Source organism: Cryptotermes secundus, unplaced genomic scaffold (genome assembly GCF_002891405.2).
Source record: "Cryptotermes secundus unplaced genomic scaffold, Csec_1.0 scaffold209, whole genome shotgun sequence".
NCBI classification, from domain to species: domain Eukaryota; kingdom Metazoa; phylum Arthropoda; class Insecta; order Blattodea; family Kalotermitidae; genus Cryptotermes; species Cryptotermes secundus.
In genome coordinates, this window is record NW_019727789.1 from 2,678,290 (window position 1) to 2,698,392 (window position 20,103).

The following is a 20,103-nucleotide window of genomic DNA, read 5'->3' on the forward strand; positions in this document are numbered from 1 at the left end:
TGGACAGAATGTAAATCTGACCACACAAAACCCCATCCATTGCCATGATTCAGAATGCCTTATGTGTGAATAACATGTATAGACAAATAGCAAAGGAATGAAATGTTTATCTTCTTTCAGCTTTGGAAATTATAGGTTTACAAAATCTGATAAGACATATGCAATCTTTTATTATACAATTCTCATGATAGTCAATATCATATTATGGTAATGTTCATTTGCCCTTAGAAGTATGACAGTTTCATACAAGGAATCTGATTAACAAATGCACTGCTCTCTGAATAGCAATTCATGCAGGGCACAATTATCATGAATAACGTTCTCTCAACAAAATTACAGTTCAATCAATAGATCTGTGGTGGAGGCAAAGCTACTACCGAAATTTAGATTATGAATGAATGAATGCATAAGGGGTAGGCCACAATAAACCGGCCCTTGCACTGCGACTCTTAATGATCTATTGTGCTTCCCCTTTTGATTAACACTTTGAATGAAGTGTAGGACTTTGCTNAAAATCTTAAATAAGCTATGGCTTTGCAATCATGCAGATTATGTGGCTCATTCATCTTTTCCTAGGCACCTTCTGCAAGCAGGGTCGTCTGTTAAACCTGGTTTGAAAAGGTGTCCTTTTAGGTGACAATGTCCTGTAAATAGTCCTACCATCCACCTTAGTTGGTCTCTGTTCAATTTTAACAGATTCTTTGTTCTTCTGGAAGAGGACCCTAGTGTAAGTTCATTTGCTTGTAAAATTTAGGTTAAGTTCAAGTATATTTTTTATATTTGGTTTGACAGTCACACATAAAAAAGGCATCTGAATCAACTTTAAATGCATTAACCTGTTAACTACCTTGGAACAACTTCATTCTTGGACTTCACTGACATATTCTTACACTAAATTCTAGATAAACTAAGATTTCTGACTATGGCGAAGTGAAATATTATAGAACTGTGACAAAGAGAGGAGTGGATTGACTCACATACAACAATGTAATTATTTTATCAAGCAAACCTTAATCAGTGTTGTGCCTCAGTATGATGTGAAGGAGTCTTGGAAAGGTTCGATGGATTGCACTTACCATGGAGGAACTCCAGAAGGAGAAGTGACTTCCTTGGTGAAAAGAATACAAGTACACAAGCATTTCTGGAAACATATTATCTACTGAAATAAGGTTAAATGTTTATTTCTTGGTTCACTTTCCTTATTAATGAGGAGAGAGAGATTTAAGGCATCAAGGCTAAGTGTGTCTTCCTAATAACTTTTGAAAACACTGATGGCATTTTCATAAAACTTGGTATGAACTTCATGTCATGACAGGCTACACCAACTTAGTGCTTCTCAGGTGGGAGAAATATCAGACCAACTGCCAGAGTACAAATGTAGGATCCCTCAAAGTTGCATGGTAAGGGATAACAAAAAATTACACAAGTCTTGTAAATGTAGTTTTCTGCAGAATATATTTAATGAATAAATCGATTAGAACACTGCAGGCCATGTGACTTCACATGATTAGAAAGGGTTACCCTGCCAAACTTCCGCCCACAATGAAACACAAGCAGTCTGTGTCCTCATATTGATTGGCCAATACTACAGCTTCTTAGAACTGGATACTGTGGTTTCATTTGAAACCACAAATGATTTTTTGGATTATTCTTACTGTTGATGTTAAAGAACTGTCAAATAACAGGTAGGGGCTTGCAGGTCCCCTGCTGCCTCTGATGGAGCTATGTGCCCTACTCTCAGACTGATATCTATAAAGGGCTGACCCTCAGGGACAACAAGCATTCATCAAAGGGCAGCAATAACAGTTGCAGTAATATTATACCATGCTTGCGAAGATGAATCCTGTAGCCTTAACAAATGTTTTTCAGGTTCCTTACTCTATTTCAGGGATTCTGTACACACAACTTCCTAAAAATGTCTGCAGAACTTTTGAATTTTATATAACACAATTTAAACACTTTCCCTTCATTTGGCCGCGCCATATCTCAAGTTGTTAGTCACTGGCTTCGCACTGTGGCGGCCCGGGTTCGATCGCGGGGTCTGGTCAAGTGGGATTTGTGGTGGACAAAGTGGTGCTGGGGCAGGTTTTCTCCAAGTACTTCGGTTTCCCCTGCCAATCTTCATTCCACCAAATTCTCCAGCTTCATAATCACGCGGGGCAGGCTACAATAGGCAAATCAGTGGCCACCGTGCCGAGTGGACCAAGTTGGACTCCACCCCCTACTAAGCGAATTAATTCCCTTCAATTCCCTTATTTCCTCAGCAGCTTGACAATGACTAGGCAAATCACAGGATATCCAACACCAACTATTAATTCATTCTTCGGTTATTTAATTATGCTGTTCAGGGTACAGTGGAGATGGAAGCAGCAGATTCCTCTGAAATTTGGTAGCTATCTACCAAACTACATGGCATCATACCCCAGATAACAACTCTGTGTCTATCAATGATCATTCACATGAAGATTACTCAGAAAAGCTGCATCAACAACAAGGGAAGGAGAAGAAAGCAACTGACATTTATTTACAGCACTATCTAGTATTCAGTTAAAGGACTACAAAACTGTCATTATACCCAGTTTCCTCACTGAGATTTGTACTGGGCCTGAAGGTTCTCATGGCTGTATAAAGTTTCCAGTCTTCTTGAATGCAATGGTAAAGAGGTACTAACATTTTGGAGGAACCTACTGCCTCAGTCTTCATGGTAGAAGAGCAAATTTGATGGCAGCAGATTCCTCCAAAATGGAAGCACCTATCCAGTAGATTACATGGTGACACATCCAAGATCTTGAGATCTGTATTAACTACTTCATGACTATTTTCATAATTCTTCCCAGATCGTAAAGAAGAATCTTATCTAGAACCTTTCCTGTTCGCCATTCAAGATCATCTTCTAATCTCACCTGACATAATATAACCATTACAGTTCAAACAGAATAATTAAATAATCCAAAATGAAATAAGCTGATTTAGAATAGTCTATAACAGATATAGAAAATTCAAAGCCATACCGATCATTTAATATTTCAAATAAAAGGTACTGAATAGTCAAACAGAAAAGCAAGGAATGCTAAGCATTAGCATGGCTACAGGTGAGTTAAAAACTAATGTTTCTGATTCCATCTTTTGGGGTAAATTTGACATATAACTTTATAATAGCAGCAGAGTATATCTATGAAACATTGGTTAACTCAACTGTGATGCAACTGACAACCTGAGAAAATCCTAACACATTTGCCATGTAAGTTTCACACCTTACATTAGTATCACCAATCAATGTCCATAAGTGCATAAATGATCATGGTAGTAGTAATAACTTGCAGATTTTCTGAAACAAAACATCTTACCTCCAACTTCCCTCCATATTATCACCATAACTGAATAGTGTACCAATAATACAATGCACATCTACACACAACATCCAAATATTTAGTATAATCACAATCCGAAACTACTTTCAAACTAGGTTAATGAAAAACAATACTCAGAAGTAACCACAAAACTACTTCAAGAGCATGCATACAAAGAAACAAACAAACCAACCAACGAGCATGTCGCCCATCACCGTACAAAGAACACCTGGTGAGCCCAGGGTCTTCATTTCTTAGAATCTGTAGCACATTCCAAGATTCTTCTATTGCAGGGTCTTATTTGTTACTGCATTTTTGCAAGAGCTACAGGTTCAGACAACCATCATAACACGATACATTATGCAACTGTTCTTTAATAACAAATGTCATATTTAATGTAGTTTAATACATACTTTGTAAAGAAAATTTCATATAATGCTGTAATACTGGGCATGTCACAGACATAATAACTGGCTTCATGACACAAGATCTTCCTCAAAAAGTTTAACAGTTATGAGATTTGAGGTTCACGTGGCAGTGACTCTGACTCCAATTTAATAGTTACTCAGCTGGTCAAATATTCTTTACTTTTCAGGAAACCAAGGATTCATTACCATGTTCACAAGAACCTTCAATGGGACTCATACACAAGCCAAAGGATTCCAGTTCAGACCCTCATATCCAATTTCTCAAAAACCGATTTTAGTGCATTCTCCACCCTACACCTGTCTCCCCTATGTGGTCTCTCGTTAAGGTTTACTAACCAAAATTTGACATTAATTTCTCGCTATCCCACTTTATTGACTTAATGATAACATAACACCCACCACTTCTCTAAACCTATTCATGTGTTCCCAGCTTCCTAATTTTAAACACAAATTAAGTCTAACAAAAGTAAAAGTTTTAAGAAAGGTAAAGTTTTCCCCAGCCGGTCATGGTAGCCAAGCGGTCTAAGGCATGCACTGTCTTCGCTCGCTTGGAAGCCGGGATCGTGGGTTCGAATCCCACTCAGGGCACGGATGTTTGTGTGCGTTTTTTTGTGTTTGTCTACAGGTAGAGGCCTTGCAATGAGCTGATCACTCGCCCAAGGAGTCCTACCAAACGTGTAAGATCTAGTAAACTGAAGTGAAACGGAGAGTTTCATGAGGTAGGCCTAGGCCCAAATTGGGGCTGTAATGCCACAGAAAAAAAAAAGTTTTCCCCATGCTTAATTCATTCCCCACTAACCAATGGATAGGAGGCTGGTTGGAAATATGAGCCTGTCTGCAAGCTTTGGAGAAGAGTAAGATTTCTTGCCTCTGCTGGGAATTGAACCCGAATTCTTTGGTCACTCAGTCCACTGCCCATCACTATACCAAGATATCCCACTATGTAATTCTAATAAATTAACTAACAATTCCAAAATCACTGCGAATTAATTCTTCCATGTCTTATCAATACCGACCACCTGAAGCTAAGTAAGATGGAAGAAGTACCAAAAGAAATTTTACTGATTTATAAGCACGAAAACTCAAAAAATCCTTTTGAAATAAATATCTATTTCATTTAATTACTTTTCTAAGTGTTTTTGACAGAACCCAATGTCTGAAGGAGGGTGAGTGGCATGAGATATGTTTACCTGCGGTGCTGGGGGCGGCTGCTTGGTGGATGTGGTAGTAGTGGTAGTACAGCACGCGGCAGGCATCATGCTACTCGCTGCTACAGTAGCAGACTGGGACATCATGCACTCACTGCCGGCAGCGTTTACCTTGGTAGCCAGTAGGCTCTTGATGAGTGATGTGGGGGGGCCAGCCCCTGCCACTTCCTTATTGGATCCCGCCAACGCCTTACCACCAGTAGCAGGATTTGGGGAGGCCCCACTGCTTCCCAACAGGGCTTGGGTCAAGTGGGGATGAGCCAACACCTTCACGGTAGCACAGTGACAGACACAACCAAATAATAGCAAAACTAGACCAAACGACTGAAAAAACTGACCATACTCAACAACTCTACCGTAAAATCTTACCAGGTTTCTACAAATTTTGCTGGTATTCAGAACATCATCATTTTGGTACAATAAGCCACTACTTAATACAGTGTGACCTTCTAAGAGCTACCCAAAAACCACTGAATTGCTCAGGTGAGGGAGACAGATCCTCTATGCGTCCATACAGGCCAACCAACAGATGACTCAACAAACCAAGAGTCATCACGTGTTATAATTTCTCCTCAACTTCATCCACATAAAACACTTAACAGCTACTGTGAAGTGAGCTTATATATTATGTGCTGGCTTAGCATGATACCCAGCCCCTGCTACTGTATTAAACACTCAGTAACATTGCTTCTTGTGTGAAACTGTCATGTGTGAATTACACATCAGATCAACAAGTATTCAAATATGATAACTATGTGAAAAGTGGGCATGTAAGAGCAATAAGGAACAGATTCTAGCATAAATGTACGGATGTCATAATTCCTAGCAGAAAAACAATCAACACAATTATTAATAAACGAAGACATGTAGAAACAATGTGTGGGGGGGAATCAAAATGTCAAGTGGTCAATGAGAAGAAACTGGATGGCACTGGTGCTAAGCTTAAACAGTCTTCTTGAAAATCCTTTAATGCCCTGCACAGGACACTGGCTTAAAAAATATCGATATGAACTGCCTTAAAACTCCTGAAACTGAAACCATATAACACAACAGATGTGGGCCAGCATAATGCTAAAGTCTACCAACAATTTACTGTGATGGCATTGAAGATAAACTGTAAGGCTCTTGGTTTAAGTCCACTATGAGTTGGCTCAAGCTGATGCAAAGAATGTCCATCTCTCCATCTACACAAGTATTTCTCAGTCAAGAAGTGTTGAAAAAAGGTTACACAAAAGAGCATATCAGAGGCTTATAATACAATTATAAACATGATCGTTACAACTACAGTCTGAAATTTACAGTTAACTAGCAACATGGCTGATGAACATTTAATACCAAAGAGGCCTACTTTATGATCGAATAATGAAAAGCACAAACTCAAATTATATTCAGAGATACTGGGTTAGTGTAGAAAGTCACTCATTGTACATGTAATCAGAATTAAGAGGTTGAAATATAGGGAATTAGGACTGAGCTAGTTACAACACCCATTCTTTGACCAATTTTTTCTTAAAATAAGCTATTATTGAAGAGTGAACTGCTTATTTCTTACACCAACTATCTTAATGCATCTTTCAATAATTTTTGTAATATAAAATAATAGCAGGGCACTTACTTCTTAACTGATACATGAAAGTTAGTGCAGTCCAAGAAGCTAACACTAAATTATCTTCATGATAATAAAGTCAGACATCACTATGTATAAGATTGGGTCTAGATGCCTAGCAGTGAAACAGCAGTGGGCATTCATCACTTCTGCATTATATACTATATAAGGTACATAATGCAGAAGTGATGACTGTCCACCGCTGTTTCATTCCTAGACAACCACCATGCAGACAGAACTGAATGAAGAAAATGGAATGATTTTATATAGTAAGGTCCAATACTAAAGGACCTGATCTTTAATGGGACTCTTGAGAGTGTGGCTTTCATCCTGCCCAGAATTGATGCCCTAGCCAGTGAGTGTGAGTGTCCTGTAGATGATGATTTGATCATAAGTCATGCTGTCATAACAAGGCTTGCTTTGTGCCCACACTGTTACTTGACAAAGGTCTACTCATTGAAAGCTGTTTCTCATAGTGAACAGACATGATTTAAGGATGGTTAGGTACATAACAGAACATATATTCCTTCTCGAGAAAATTCTTCTAAAGAAGTCCTACAGGCCATGGTGTCCATAAGTTTCAACAGCATTATCCAGAGGCTATGGAACCATCAAAAAATTGCACTCTGAAATTCTCTGACAAGTGACAAGAAACAGGTTCTGCCCTTGATAAAAATAAATTATGTCTCGAGTGTGCTGTCATAGAACAGAGACTTGAGGACATTCAAGTGAGAATGGAAATGACGTCAGTGTTTCAGAAGTTGATTCCTGCAGATCCAGCCGTACACATAACCTTCTGTCCCTGATGGAACTGTTTATGTGGTACTTCTTTCCTTGAGTGATGCCGAAGCTTGGTTTGAACTTAGTGCTTTTGTGACTGTCCAGAACATCTGTTACTGGGGCATTCTTTCAAATGTTGAACAAAAAAGAGGAGGACTGTAAGAATCTACTGCAGGATACCCACATTGGTAAGGTCTGTTCAAAGCTCCCTGCTATATCATCAGCTCTGGACAGGAAAATCAGTGCTCCAAGTATTCTGTGAAAGTCCGGCTCACTAAGGTTTTCACCTCCCAGTATTACCCAGTACTTCTTGTTGACATAATAAAAGCATGTTCTCACAAGACTTGTTCCAATTTGCTGTAATGAGAATCAGCACAACCCATTTCTGAACTACCCTCAGCCTGTAAGATTTGATACCCTCAGCCTTTTGTAATTAATATTATCTATTTCATTATTTTATGGTTTATTTAACGACTGTCAGTAGCTCAGACTACAGTGCTGAATAATAGGATCATTAATGAATAATGAACTGGAAAGGATGTGGAAGGTCATAGTCACAGGCTAATTTGCAGTCCTGCTCCAACAATTGCATGGAGTGACTCAGGAAAACGACTAAAACTACACTCAGAGCAGCCGGTCGCTGTGCCAAGATCTGAATGTGGGACCTCAAAAACACAAAGCAGAAGAGCTTCCCAAAAAAGTTTGGTTTTCCACATTATAGTAATGTATACTGAACACAGGTAACAGACCATTTATATTAATTTTGTATTTAATTGAATTGTTCTTATTTGTTTTAAATTTTAGGAGTACTGCGGGGAAAAAAAGTTTTCTTTTGGCTAACATTCACAGATAAAAACATTCGTTTTTTTTAATTAGTTTAATGGGCGATGGAGTCCAAATGGGTCCACTTGACACGGCGGCCACTGATTGGCCTATTGTAGCCTGCTCCGGGTGATTATGATGATGGAGAGTTTGATGGAATGAAGATTGGCAGGGGAAACCGAAGTACTCGGAGAAAACCTGGCTCAGCACCACTTTGTCCACCACATATCCCACTTGACCAGACCCGGGATCGAACCCGGGCCGCTGCGGTGGGAAGCCAGCGACTAACTGCTTGAGCTATGGCGCAGCCTAAAACACTGTCTTGGTCCAGAATTCATCAAAACACTACTTCTGAGGATTAATGCCTACTTTCCTTCCAATGTTTCTATTAGAATATTACATCTAGTCTTATAAATTATATAATAAATGAAGAACTTAAGTGAGATATTTTGTACAGAAGTTCCACTATTACCTGACTTCCAATACTGAAAACTGGTAGCTTTACTTTCAAAGACATATATCTGTACTTTTTAAACACAAGAACAGATCTAAATCATACCTCAATTTAGATCCAAATGTGAGGATACTGTTTCAGGACACTGCAGAAAACTGCATATGAGGTGCTTCATGATTTGTACTCTTCACCAGTTATTGTGATGATCAAATCAAGGAGGAAATGGGCAAGGTATATAGGTTGCATGGTAAAGGTAAAGCTGTCCCTGTGCTTAACTAATTAAGCACTATGCCATGAAGACGTACAGGGGAGTGGATGTATAGATCCACATTTTCTTGACCTTGGCACTGGTTGGAGGTGAGTGGTCAGCTTCACGCCCCGGCCGCTTTACCCCCCGGGAAAGAGCCCCCCCAGTACCCATTTGATAGGAGGATGGGTGACACTGGGGCTGGTCTGGATGACATGGAGACAATTTTTTGACCCCACCAGAAACTCCGACCCCTTGGTCGTCCAGCCCATAGCTAGTCGCTATACCAACTGCACTATCCCGGCTCCTGGAGAGATGAAAAATGCATAAAAAATTTTCATTGAGAACATGAAAGAACAAGACTAGCTGAAGACCTACAAGTAACTCCAGATAGGAATCAATTGCTGGCCCCTAGAAACATGATAGTGAACATTCAGGGTCCAAAAAAGCAGGGAATTCCTAGACCAGCAGCGTAAGTGTTCGCTTCTCAAGGATTCTGCTCCATGAAATTAGTCTGTAATCTCCCAGCATACCACAGTCCACGCCCTTCCCCTAGTTTAATAGTTTGATAAATATACCACAAAAAGTTGCAAAAATTTATTACACATATTACTATACGAATTTCAAAATCCTACAGAGAACGGTTCTAGCAATAGTAATGTCCAAGTTAAGAAGTTTAAAGTACAGTGTCAGGATTACTTCCAACTGCAAAATTTTCATACAAAGTTTATGAACATTGGTTAATTCATTCTAAACTACAAGGCGATACACAAGCGCACACACACAACATGCACTGACCTAGAAGGTTTTTGTCATGTTGAAAACTGACCTACAAAATGTAAATCATACAACATGTTACACCTATCTATGCCGAACTCTTAACTGAAGGACCTGTGTTAGGAGTATGTATCCACCAGGGGCACACATGTATTTTGTTCAATCTAATGCATCATTTGACTAGTGCCCAGAAATCAAACGATTATTAATTTCTGTTAAAAGACTGCAGATGAAATCTCTTTTAGGCTATTCAAATTACACAATACTAAATGAAAAGAATTAGGTACCTGTACTTGAACATTTAATTAACCCCACCAAACACAGTTCTTGAGAAGCTGACTGTTGCTCAGCTGGTGAAGAAAATACAAACCTTTAACTGGACCTGATGGTTCTGTACCATGTTCACAAGAACCTGCCACAGGACCCTATCCTGAGCCAGCTGAATCCAGTTTGCTAACCCATACCCTATATCTTATAGACACTGTCCCATCCGTGGTCAAGTTCCTATGTGGTATCATCCTTTCATGTTCTCCATATACAATTTTGTAAGCATATCTCTCCCACGTATGTTACATGATCTGATCATCCAACCTTCCTCCATCTGATGCCCCTAATAATATCTGATGAAGGGTACAAAATAAGAATCTGCTCATTATGCATCCTTTTCCTACCCTCCTGCAACTTAAATCTTATTCACCTTCATATGTTCTTGTTGATATTAGCTTCATAATCTTTTTGGCTCTTCCTTCAGATGTTTATGATGTTTTGATTTTACAAGTTCTTAAACCAAGTGTACCTCTGCATGTTAAAGTAAGGGCTCCCACATGACTTTCTATTAAAAGCAATTAAAGAATATGAAAGATGGGCAGGCCTGCAAGGATGGCATAAAGAACACTCACAGAACAAACAATAACCTGGTAAGATTATCAGCAGATCTCAACACTAAAACTAAACAAAACACACAACATTCGTACATATAAATTAAAGAATAAAAATAGGGAGATGCAAAAAAAAAAATATACAACAAAACTTAAATGCTACTAACCAAGCATAATCACGAAAACAAACTACCACTCAATTATAAGAAATATATTCAAAACAAATTCACTTCTGTTGCGTATCTACAAAACTAACAAGTTCTTAATCTTCGTTAAAAATTTGCTGTGTGATCCAACATAATACACTCAGAGGAGACTATCATCTATTAAAAAAAATAAGCATATCTGAAGTGGTTTGGTCCTACAGCATCCTTGACTTCTGTATGTTTTATCTCCTCTGTTAGGTAGCAACGTTATTACTGGAGGAGTTTTCAGCTTTAAGAATGCATATTGGCATGAGGGATTGCGGAAAACTGTCAAGACAGCAGGTCCTTGTGCCAGGAATTGAACCTTGGACTTCCAAAATATGAAGGTGCACTAACATTGCACTGTGACATTCCCTGTGAGAGACAGAATGCGATGGCTTAATTCTTTCAGCACTCAGTTCCAATTAGAAAAGAAATTCCTTTAGCCTGTTTCCGTACTGCTATCATAACTTACACTAAAATGGTTAAAGTGAAAGGAACACAGGGAGAACAAGAAACAGATGAGGGCAAATAAAAGAGATGAGATTATGAGGAGATAGAAGTGTCTGAAAATGGCTTTGCAAAGTATCAGCCTATGAAAGTAAAATGTCCAATAATGACGACAATAAAGGACATAAGAACACATGGAATTATAAGAGGAATAAATGGAAAAAGATTCTGCAGCTAGCATAGGCAATGTGTTTTCTCACTAATAAAATCAAGAAGATGAGGAATGTCCATTAACAATTAACAGTGTTACAACAAATACTAAGATTATTTCAGTATTGAAAACTGCTGGTGGAATTCAATGTTTCGAAGCATGTTTATAAACTAGACACAAGAAAAATGTACAAATGTAATATATAATGAAACCTTGAATTTGAAATGAAAACTAGACAAATCCTTAATTACTGCCAGATGGCACTGCAAAGTAATGCCTCTCCTATACATGAGCTTAGTCATCTACAGGTGCCATACCTAACCTACCATAGAGGCATTGTATCATTTAAGACTACGCGAAAGTCACTAGATGCTATGACACAAACTCTGTCCTAAGTGCAACAATTTATTGTAGTTTTTCGTCTTCTTTTCATCTACACTACATGTTTTGGCAGTAAACGGCCATCATCAGATGTATACTCTCACATAGCTGCTACACTGCACATAGTTTAAAATTTAAAAACACCAGCTTTCTTAATTGTTCATTTCTCTGTTGTTAATAGGTCCCGATATATCAGAATCCCCTTGCTGATATGTGTCAGATATGTATAAAATCTTTGTTAATTTACATACGTCAATTTGATTTTTGAATTTTGGTATTTTTAAAATCTTCAATTTAAATTTAAACTTTTTTAAAAATAAAAATAAAAAATCAATTTAAATTAATTTTTTTTTATTAAAAAAAATTAAATTTAAATTGAAGATTTTAAAAATACCAAAATTCAAAAATCAAATTGACGTATGTAAATTAACAAAGATTTTATACATATCTGAAAAATACCAGGAAGGGGATTCTGATATATCGGGACCTAATAACAACAGAGAAATGAACAATTAAGAAAGCTGGTGTTTTTAAATTTTAAACTACTTGCAGTGTAACAGTTATGTGAGAGAAATACACCCGATGAGGCCCATTTACGGCCGAAACATGTAGTGTAGAAGAAAAGAAGACAAAAGAACTACAATAAATTGTTGCACTTAGGACGGAGTTTGTGTCATACATTGTGTAGAGTGTAACAGGATGCTTAAATACAATATTGTAACTAGATGGTGCTTGTAACCAGATACTGCATTTTTTAATATTTGTACATCTGCTGTTACTCATTTATTTAAAACAAAATAATGCAAACTGACAGTGTACTGCTAAAAATGGTGGGCTCGGAGGTAAGCCTGGTGCAGAGGTGTTTGGAGCGAATGTTGAGGAAAACAAACCTTCAAACTATAAATCAAATTCACATCACATATGAGAGAGTCCTATGCACTGTTGTGAACCACTCCATTTCAGAAATATGCACAGATACAACAATAAATACAGTATCAAGCGCTCCTATATGGACAATTAATTCAATCATAGTCATGTCTTGGTCTTCCTACTGGTTGCTGTCCTTCTGGTCTTCCACCCATTTGTGCTACATGCTCTGCCCATCTCATCCTTCTTGACCTGATCATTCTAATTATACTTGGCAAAGAGTACAAGTTATGAGCTCCTCATTATGCAATTTTCTCCAACCTCCTGTCACCTCATTCCCTTTCAGTCCAAATATTCTCAACACCCTCAGTCTATGTTCCTCCCTTAATGTCAGAAACCAAGCTTCACACCCATACAGAACCACAGGCAAAATTATAGTTATGTTTATTGTAATTTTTAAGTTTTTAAACAGCAGATGAGAAGACAGAATGTTCCGGGCTGAATCCTAGCAAGCATTACCTGAATTCATTATCCTCTTAATTTCCTCCCGAATCACATTTTGATTTGTTACTATTGTTCCCAAATATTTGAACCGTGCAACATTTTCAAAACATGTCTTAGTTATCTTTGCCATAATTTTTCCATGCACTCTAGTGACAAGACAGCGACATATACTTAGTTTTCTCTGTGTTTAATTCTAGACCAACCTCCTTACAAGTGCCAATTAAAGTTTCTGTGTTCTTCTTTATGGTATCTATGTTATGACCCATTAGATTCACATCATCAGCATAGATTAGCAGCTGATGTTATCTACTTAATTTCAGTCCCACCTGGGTTTCCTGGACCCTCCTAATGGCATATTCTAAAGCAAAGTCTAACTTACTGATAATTTAGCAAAGTTTTTACTTTGTAATGTATAAAGATATTTCATAAAAAGCTGCACAGTATTGTTTCTCCTGTACATAATACTGTAGAATTATTTTCTCCCTCGCTCTACAAGCTGGACACAGGAGTAGCAGTTAAATTAAGGTTCTCGGATTTGTAATGCAGAAGTGAGGATTCTATACTATTCACCATAAAAACATTTTGCCTCATTGCCGTATGGGAAAATGAATTAATGTATCTATTTAATGATACTTAACAATGCATTAGATCAGAATTGGAAGGAAAAAATGAAGTAAGTTTAGCTGTCCCCCCCCCCCCCCCCCCGCCTACNATGAACTCTTCAGACAGAATCACATCTGCAAGAAATCACCAGGTAACTAGCATACTACATCCAGACAGAGATACACTGACTGGTTAAAACACAGTCACAATGTAACAAGTGTTACATCTGACAATAAGTAAACCACCTCTATTTCATATAAAACAAAAACAAACTCTATGGCCTACAGTCTGCAAGTGAACTATACTGAGTGACTGCTGCTTGTCGGCGAAGTTAGCGTCAACTTTAGCAGATAGAGAGTGTCATGTGGTCAGCACAACGGATCCCCACGGCCATTAATCTCGGTTTTCTAGACCAGAGCTGCCATTTCCTTGAAACAGCTCCTCAATTATCCTCGCAAGGCTGAGTGGACCCCTTTCCAGACCCACTATTTCAGCCAGGGCAGTTTAACTTCCAGACTTACAGCAAAAACCTGGGGCCTCTTCAATACAAAACAAAAACCTGTTAATCATTCAACTGTGATGTTCAGTTTCATAATCATAAGAAGTCGTATGTGTTTATATAGGAGCACTGCTTACCTTATTTATTGAAGAACTTTAAACACTTGGTGATATTATCTCCATTATAATTTCCGAGTCCAGTATGTGTGGTTTGAAATGAAAGAATCTAATGTGCAGGATTACACAAAGAGCTGAGAAGCAAGCACTAACTCTACAAGAACTGTCATTCCAGAAGCATAAAATAATCTCATGTCATACACATTTCAATCTTTGCTGCAAACGGAGACACAACGTGTGACATTACGTCCCACTGTATGTATATGGATATTTTCTGAACAACCATGACTGATTTTGTGTGTGCATATAGCCGACATCAAGGCTGGAAAGCTGCATTTTTTAGGCTGCTTTCCTCATTTTGAAAAAAATGAAAGGAAGCTTATGAGGTCACCTTTCTGCCTGTCCATGTATAAATTTGTGTCTGTCCATCTGCCTGTGTAGCCACTCTGATTTTTGTTACAAGGATTATGACATCCCCTTGCTGTCTGTGTCCCCCCCCCCCACTTTTGTTAGGAGGTTTATGAGGTTGCTTTGCTCCTCTCTGTGCATTTGTCTCCTCCTTCCCCATTGTTCCCAGCCATTATTACATAAGATTATTATCTGTCTGCATGTACCCCCTTAATTCTTGCATTTTCTATGTGGCCCATGTCATATCAAAGGAAAGTAGGCACCTATTTCTTCCCAGAACTTCTTGTCATATTATCACAACAACAATGCAAATCTTAGAATGTATTATGAAAATACTGAAAATTTAGAAATAACAGGCAATATATAAAATGCTGTGGCAATACTGAACATGAAAGCAGATACGTCAACAATTCTTCTGTTGCATGCAAATCAAAATGGTGTCCTATAGACCACATGCACTCCTAAACATAAGCTACCCAAAAGTGACATAAATTTCGCTTATTTCAAATGCAAAGTGGCCATAGGACATTAAAATGCTAGAAATAATTCAAGCATTGAAATAAATTAATACTCCTATTTGGCCATAAAAAGTTATGTCTCTGGCCTGATAAAGGAAGAACCGCGATTTTCAATTTGAATTCTAAAGACACTTATATGGAAAGAATATGTCTGTTACCAACAATATTTTAGGTAAACATTTATTATAAGATTCCACTGAATATTTTGGGAAAATATCTCTTTGGTCTTGACATTTACTGTAACTGCAAACAGAGTGATGACAAAATTAACCCATTTTAACAATACTTTTCAACATATTTTGTTACTGTGGACCACCTCTTTCAAAATGAAATCAAAATATGCTGAATAGTTTGGAGGTGAAACATGTATATGAACAGGTAGATATACAGGCAGGCATAACAGCCACTGTGTTGTATTCATTTTGTTTATTGCAATTTCTTGAAAAGAATGCAAGAAAAATAGCACAGAACCAAATATGATGGTTTTATGTTATACTATAAATTACTGAAATGGGAGAGGTTAGAACAAGGTGCACAAATACCTTCCACTTGTATGTTTCAAAGGCAGGTTGCAAAGAAGTTACTTGGTAATATCTGAGATAGAATGCATCAGTCGATACCTAATCAGTATCCTCAATACATGGAAGAATTATCAGAATCACAGTTCCTGTCCTACTGCCTCCCAGCCAACTTTTCTACAGTAAAATAATTTGAACAAACAATGAGGTACATGGATTGGGGAAAAATATGTCTACAATACGTAAACTAAGTGCAACATACCTGACTCTTTGTGTCCCCTTTTGGAGTCTCTCTTTGTTTCGGTGGAGCACTCAACTGAGCTTTGAGGATGGGAGAGGCCGGTGCAGGGGCAAGGGGTAGTGAGGCATCACCTAAAGTTGCAGAAATATCGGATGTGGCTTGGGGTGCAGGAGAAGTGGTGGGTGGAGGAGGGGTCACAGTTTTGGTCACAACATTAAGACCCTTGCGCTGCACAGAAACTGCTGGTGCTGGCTGTGGAGACGGTGGTTGCTGAACAGTAGCGGACACTGATACAGGGACTGAGAACGGATTTGCTCGCACCTTTATACCCTCGTAGAACATCAGGTTGGTGGTTCCTGGCTGGTCAACACTCCCACTGACACCAATCGACTGCTTCTGAGGGTTGGGTCCAACAGTCCCTCCAAACACTGACCTGAAGCATCAAATGTTAGAAACAGTGTTAGAACAACTAGAAATCCTTCAATTTACATTTCAAATCATCGATGGATTTTAATAAAATTTCGAAGTTTCTCAATGTGCTCGACATTTAACTTAGCCTAATCCTAAATGTTACGTACATTAATTAACTTCGTGGAGCTCATCCCTTCTTGAGAAGCTGCCATTTGTAGAGTTACTCAAGAACTTCCCAGCATTTTATGGAACCCAAAGGTTCATTACCATGTTCACAAGAGCCCACCACTGGTCCTTATTAACCTGAGCCAGATTCAACCAGTCCATACCACCCCATCCTATCTCTCTAAAATCTGTTTTAATATTATCCACTCACCTATGTCTTGGTCTTCCTAGTGGCCTCTTTCCTTCTGGTTTTCCCACCATTAACCATATGCATTTCTCTTCTCCCCATTCGTGTTACATTCACTGCCCATCTCATCTTCCTTGACTTGATCATTCTAATTATATTTGGCGAACAGTACAAGTTATAAAGCTCCTCATTATGCAGTTTTCTCCAACCTCCTGTAACTTCATCTCTCTTTGGTCCAAATATTCTCCTCAGCACCCTGCTCTCAAACATCCACAGTCTATGTTCCTCCCTAAATGTCAGAGACCACACTTCACACCCATACAGAACCATGGGCAAAACTACAGTTTTGTATAAGGGCTACTCAAATGAAAACGGGTCATCATGCATATAGACAGTTTCACGTAACTTCGAACAAGGCCCTGCATACCTAGTCAAATCCGGCGCATAGCTTGTGGTAGGAGGAGTATCTTAACACTCGTTCTTCCCTTGAACCCACACCCTTGTCTGAAATTTTTCTTCTGCACATTCAAGGTTACTCTTGGCCTTGTTTGAAGTTACGTGACACTTGCTATAACTCACACAGCGCGCAAGTTGGTAACACTGGAATTTGCTTACGGTACGAACATCTGGTGGGGACTCGGGAAAGCACAGTGACTTGCCCTTGCACACTAGTCGTTTGTTTGCTATGCTGGAAGTAAGGTTAGCGCTACGTGTGGGTCTCCAACATCAGTAATGGAGGCGGGTAAAGAAGAACAGCGATGTGTATTGCACGTTTGGACTGCTGAAGGAGTAGGACAACGAGAAATTCATTGTGGCATGTCTGTTGTTTACGGTGAACACAGCATGTCACGTTTGCATGTGCTGGCGTGGCACAAGAGATTCCGAGAGGGACATGTCACTGCAAGATGATGCTTGCCCAGGAGAGGCTCATCATGTCATCACTCCTCATGTTATTGTTGTGTTCTATGGTCATATCTGGGCAAACTGACAGATCACTGTGGAAGAAATTGGTCTTTTGATGGGAATAAGTCACAGTTCCATACACGCCATTGTGACAAAACACCTGCTGTACCCCCAAATCTGTGTGCAGTGGGTTCGACATCAAATTACAGAGGAACAGATGACTGAGAGAACTGCTGCATCACTGGGTCACTTGCACTTGTAACGATATCATGAGGACGAGCATACTTTTCTGTCCCGTACTGCCGCTGGGGATGAAACTTGGTGCCATCAGTTTGAACTCGAGAGCAAACGGCAGAGCCAACAGTGGAAACACGTGAATTCTCCCCCACCGAAGAAATCCAAAGCCATACACACAAGTTCCAGTAAAGTGTTTATGATGTTCTCCTTCGACTGCAACGGCTCTCTGCTTGTTGAATTTCTCACACATGGGGCCACAATCAGTGCACAGCACTATGAAGACACTTTACAGAAACTGAGACGTGCCATAAAGTAAAAACGCCCTGGAATGTTATTGAATGGCATTAACCTTCGTCATGATAATGCGCGCCCCCACACTGCCAACTCTGTGAGGAATATGCTAGATATTTGGTTGGGAAGTGCTTTAACATCCCCCTACAGCCCAGATCTCTCCCCATGTGATTTTCACATTTTTGGAGACCTGAAGAGAGACATTCATGGACATCAGTTTGCACTGGACAAAGACGAGTGTGGCTGGGTAAAGATGTGGTTCTGTAGACAGCCCACAAGCTTTTTCAAGGATGGGACTGATCATCTTATTTCCCAGTGGGATAAATGTATTAACAGTTTTGGAGACTACTTTTGAGGTAAGAAATGTTCTTTACTATGTTTTGGCTTCTGACCCATTTTCATTTGACTGCCCCTCATATATTCTAATTTTTTAAGTTTTTAGACAGCAGATGAGAAGATTGAAGGTTCTGGGCTGAGTGGTAGCAAGTATTACCCGAATTCAATATCCTCTCAATTTCATCCTGAATCACATTTTGATTATTATAGTCATTCCCAAACATATGAACTGTCCCACATTTTCAAAGGATCTATTAGCTGTTCTTATGTCATAATTTTGCCCTGCACTCTGGTGGTGAGACAGCAACACATACTTAGTTTTCTCAGCAATTACTTCTACAGTAACCTCCTTACTAGTGTCAATTAAAGTTTGTGTGTTTTTCTTTATGGTGTCTATGTAATGACCCAATAGATTCACATCATCAGCATAGACGAACAGCTGATGTGTCCCATTTAATTTCGGGTCCCACGTGGGTTTCCTGGACCTTCCTAATGACATATTCTAAAGCAAAGTTGAAAATCAGTGGTCATAACTGTCCAATCTAAATGAAAATTTAAATGGCCTAACAGTTGTTTAAATACAATTTTATGAAACTCCATCCAGTGGTTCACCAGTTTCATGTGGACAGAGAGAACTTCCATAGGGTTGCAAATTCACATAAAAATATTTGTTAATACGCCCCAATTTAAATCATCATAAAAATATTTGTTAATATGCCCCAATTTAAATCATCTGTGCATTGATAACTGTGGTTCCGTATGGGTATTAATCTTGGTCTCTGACATTAAGGGGGAGGAACACAGACTGGGGGTGTCTGACAACAAGGTGCTGAGGAGAATATTTGGACTGAAGAGAGATGAAGTGATGGGAGGTTGGAGAAAACTGCAAAATGATTGCATTACTGCATAACTTGTACTCTTCTCCAAGTATAATTAGAATGATCAAGTCAAGGAGAAGGAGATGGGCTGGGCAAGTAGCACAAAAGGGGAAGAGGAGGAATGCATATAGGATATTGGTGGGAAAGCCGGAAGGAAGGAGACCACTGGGAAGACCAAGACATAGGCAGGTGGACAATACTAAATGGATCTTATGAGGGATAAGATGGGATGGTATGGATTGGATCGAGCTGGCTCAGGATAGGGACCAGTGGAGGGCTCTTGTGAACACGGTAATGAACCTTTGGGTTCCATAAAATGCTGGAAGTTCTCAAGTGGGTGCACAATTGGCGGCTTCTCAACAAGGGCTCAGCTCTGTGAGTGAGAGAGCGAGTTTAGTTTGGACAATTCTAACAACAAATGTATACGAAGACCTACATAAGTTTCTGCGCGTATCTCAAGCAAAACTCATTAAATATTTATTGAAAGAAACGATGTTTTGTATAAGAGGTGCAGAGATAAATGAAACACATTTCATATTCAGTACACTTTCACTGTATTGCTCACGTTTCTTGAGGTAATTAAACAAATTGGACACTGTCCATACACATCGAAATTTCTATACTCAGCAATCGTTCTCGCAATT

The 20,103-nt window shown here is 38.9% G+C and overlaps 1 protein-coding gene across 6 annotated transcripts in view; it reads right to left on the minus strand.

Annotated features, from left to right (window-relative positions):
- Nucleotides 1-20,103, minus strand: part of LOC111864961 (AT-rich interactive domain-containing protein 2) — a 58,679-nt gene that overhangs the window by 24,613 nt on the left and 13,963 nt on the right. For 3 of the 6 annotated variants that reach the window (XM_033751632.1, XM_033751633.1, XM_033751631.1), the window contains 2 exons: nucleotides 16,073-16,484; nucleotides 4,969-5,253 (listed from right to left, as the gene is read on the minus strand). In XM_033751632.1, coding sequence (XP_033607523.1) covers nucleotides 4,969-5,253; nucleotides 16,073-16,484 — 697 coding nt within the window. The remainder of the gene's footprint in view (nucleotides 1-4,968; nucleotides 5,254-16,072; nucleotides 16,485-20,103) is intronic. The other 3 variants (XM_033751634.1, XM_033751636.1, XM_033751635.1) reach the window with 3 other exon arrangements.